Source organism: Rhinatrema bivittatum, chromosome 1 (genome assembly GCF_901001135.1).
Source record: "Rhinatrema bivittatum chromosome 1, aRhiBiv1.1, whole genome shotgun sequence".
Classification (NCBI taxonomy): Eukaryota; Metazoa; Chordata; class Amphibia; order Gymnophiona; family Rhinatrematidae; genus Rhinatrema; species Rhinatrema bivittatum.
This window is the reverse complement of record NC_042615.1, coordinates 515573627-515577313: the sequence shown is the minus strand read 5'-3', so window position 1 is coordinate 515577313 and position 3687 is coordinate 515573627. Positions and strand designations below refer to the sequence as shown.

Sequence of the window (3687 nt, the reverse complement as noted above, 5' to 3'; positions counted from 1 at the left end):
ACTTTGGCCATGTACAGAGAAACCATGCATAGCAGTGAGTTTCATCTGTTTGCCTATTTTTCCCCTTCTTGGCCACCCACACATAGAGCAAGTGCAACTTTGTGGCTTCTAGTTTTTAAAGGGAAAAGTGCATATCATTGCCATTCTAACATATTTTTCTTAGTTTAAAGTTTGTTTTGATTTCTGCAGCAAGGAGATAGAAATGGAACAGACGAATGAGACAGCAGTGTTGGAATTTATTCTCCTGGGCCTCACAGAACATATGGAGCTAAGAGGTTTCCTCATTGTAGTATTCCTGGCTATGTACCTGATGAACCTGCTGGGGAATGGAACCATGATCACAGTTATTGGTGGGAACTCCCAACTCCATACCCCCATGTATTTCTTCCTCTGTAACTTGTCCTTTGTGGACATGTGTTTCACCTCTGTCACTGTCCCCAAAATGTTAAGCAACCTCATCTCTGACAAGAAGACCATCTCTTTCTCTGAGTGTATCACTCAGCTCTATTTCTTCATTGTCTTTGCTACCGCAGAATGTATTCTTCTTTCCATCATGGCATATGACCGTTATGTTGCCATCTGTAATCCATTGCATTATATCACAATAATGAACAAGAATGTATGTCTAAGAATGTCAGCTTCTTCTTTCATCATCAGCTTTCTAAATGCCTTATTACACACACTGTTGGTATACCGACTCTCCTTTTGCAACTCCAACAAGATCCAACACTTCTTTTGTGATTTGACACCAATGTTACAGCTCTCTTGCACAGATACTACAATCAATGAGCTGGTGATCTTCTCAGAGGCCTCACTGTTAGCAATGCTGCCCTTCCTCATCATCTTGGTCTCCTACATCCGCATCATTAATACCATCCTGAAGATCCAGTCCACTGGTGGAAGGCGCAAGACCTTCTCCACCTGTTCATCTCACCTCACTGTGGTGCTGCTCTTCTATGGGACAGTTTTTTTCATGTATTTCAGGCCTTCTTCCAGCTATTCCATGGAAAAGGACAGGATCGCGAGTGTGATGTACAACGTGCTGTCTCCAATGCTTAACCCATTCATCTACAGCCTGAGGAATAGGGATGTGAAGACTGCACTGAAGAGAGCCCTACATAAAAAAGTATCTTCCTCCAACGAGTAAACAAAACCAAGGAAGGAATACCGAAATTCACAAAATAAATAAGAGACACTCCTGCTTGACTCCTATCTTTAAGTTAATAGAAAGATGGAAGAGACCTGAGATCCATTTTGGCTCTGACTTGTATCTCATACTAGCAGAGTTTTGGAAGGGTTCCAATTTCCATCATGTCTCTTTCTCCCTCCTGAAAGTGTTGGGTGTCTTTAGATTTTCCAAGAAAAGGCTATACAATGGCCTGGCTCCAAACCTTAAAGCTAATTGATATCAAATTTGTTTTGGAAGAAGGATCATTGTTCTTCACTCATAAAGTCCTGAATAAAAAAAGTAGTGTTAGAGGAATAATATGTATCCCATTTAAAGGCACAAAACATTGTGAAATTTAACTATAACTCTACTTCTGCTCTGTCATTACATTATAAATCGTGAAAACCTACTTTAAAGTTCACAAGTCTCTCAAATTTAAATTAAGAAGTGGTAGTCGATCAAGAAATCAACAACAAAATTCAAACTTCCTCACCTAAAAGTTTGCAAGCAATTAAAGATGCTTGCAAAATTTTAGGAGAGATAGTTTGAATTTTGTTGTTGATTACATTATAAATGACATCACACAAAGCAGATACATTCATAATGTATTTGATTGTGATTTTAGAAGTGTCTTTCTCACACTGGTAATGCTCTCAATTTTGTTTATAAAGGAATGCTATTATTTTTTCATGCAGATGTAGATGGTTTATGGAGAGGAAGGGATGAACAGTGGTATGTGCTCTGTTTTGTTCTTAAACACAAAGAAAACAGTATATGATAGAATGGATGATACATTCAAAACAGTGAAAACTACAAGAAAATAAAAGCTGATACCTCCTATAATATCAAAAATAAACAAAACAAATGAGGTGTAAATAATCCAAATTAAAGAAGATGATCTGTATCAGATATAAATGTTTGCTTAAAAGATGTAATCTACTGCCTCTCACCTGCAGTGGGTCACAAGCAGTGGTCAGACCTAAGCACAAAGATGTTACATCATTTACCTGATCCTTCTAATTCCTACAACTAACTTTTATACATTTCAAATGCACAAATAAATGTTGCCAGTTAAAGTTATACTTAACCTGCCAAACGCCTAAAAGACAACATCCATAAGAATAGTTTCAGAGATGCTCAACATGGCCAGTGTTTTGACAGAATAAACTGTCTTCTTTAAGGGTTGCCCATCAATTCTAGAGCACAATAACACAATCAGTACACATTTTAACTCAGGAAGGGAGGGGAGAGTCTTGGTGGACTTTCTAAAAAAACTGCACATGAAAATGTATCTAAACTTATTCTGTCAGCTGTCACAGGCCAAAAAAATGGCTCCCAAACACAACAGGAAGTCAAGTGTAGCTCCATCAAAGAACTGGGCTATTTTCTGCTGCAAGAGATATGTGATGGGAATGGCCCCTTCTTATCCTTCAGCTTTATAACCACACCAGACCTTTGAGAAAATAAAAGAGAAAAAGAAATGTATTGAGAGTCCACCATTTGCATATAAATATTTTAGACAAAGGTCCTAAACATTCAAAAAGAGGGCAAAATGTAATTCTTAACTGTCTCTTAAGAACCTTTAATGAACACTAAATGCTTTAAAAATGGTTGTAATATGTGGAAATATCAATAAACATACTTTCAAAAAAATGATTAACTGATGGATACATAACAATCAGTATTGCGCAAATAAGCTTTTTGTGTGATGGAAAGAAACCAGTCAAAAAATGATTTTATGAACTGCCAATTCAAAAAGGGTGCAATAAATACATTTTTAAGGCAAAACAGCATCGCTGCAATAAGGTACCTGTGAATAAGTTACACTGTTTTTCAAGACTGTATGTTTTTATTCTCTGCTTCTCTTATATCCATGGGAGGATGACAAAAGAAAAATAATTTATATGCAAATGGTGGACTCTCAAATTTCTTTCGCTCTTTTATTTTCTCATATGTTAAAGGTCTAGTGGGTTATAAAGCTGAAGGATAAGAAGGGGCCATTCCCATCGCATATCTCTTGCTGCAAGAGCCATCTGTGATAACTGTGGCTGCCACTTAGCTGGATAAATTCTGATGTATCCATCTATCTGGCAGTGGAAAGCAGCTGCCACCTACCCGGATAAGTCAATACTTACATAGAAACATAGAAACATATAGAAACATAGAAACATAGAAATGACGGCAGAAGAAGACCAACCGGCCCATCCAGTCTGCCCAGCAAGCTTCACACATTTTTTTTCATACTTATCTGTTTCTCTTAGCTCTTTGGTTCTATTTCCCTTCCACCCCCACCATTAATGTAGAGAGCAGTGATGGAGCTGCATCCAAGTGAAATATCAAGCTTGATTAGTTAGGGGTAGTAGGGGAAGTAACCGCCGCAATAAGCAAGCTCCACCCATGCTTATTTGTTTTACCCAGACTATGTTATTCAGCCCTTATTGGTTGTTTTTCTTCTCCCCTGCCGTTGAAGCAGGGAGCTATGCTGGATATGCGTGTAGTATCAGTTTTTCTTCTCCCCT

General features: G+C 37.9%; 1 protein-coding gene across 1 annotated transcript; it reads left to right on the top strand.

Annotated features, from left to right (window-relative positions):
- Positions 1 to 202: 202 nt before the first annotated feature.
- LOC115081360 (olfactory receptor 1C1-like) lies at positions 203 to 2334 on the top strand. Its single transcript, XM_029585840.1, has 2 exons — positions 203 to 1111; positions 2302 to 2334. The coding sequence occupies exons 1-2, from the start codon at positions 203 to 205 to the stop codon at positions 2332 to 2334; spliced, it is 942 nt and encodes a 313-aa protein (XP_029441700.1).
- Positions 2335 to 3687: the final 1353 nt, after the last annotated feature.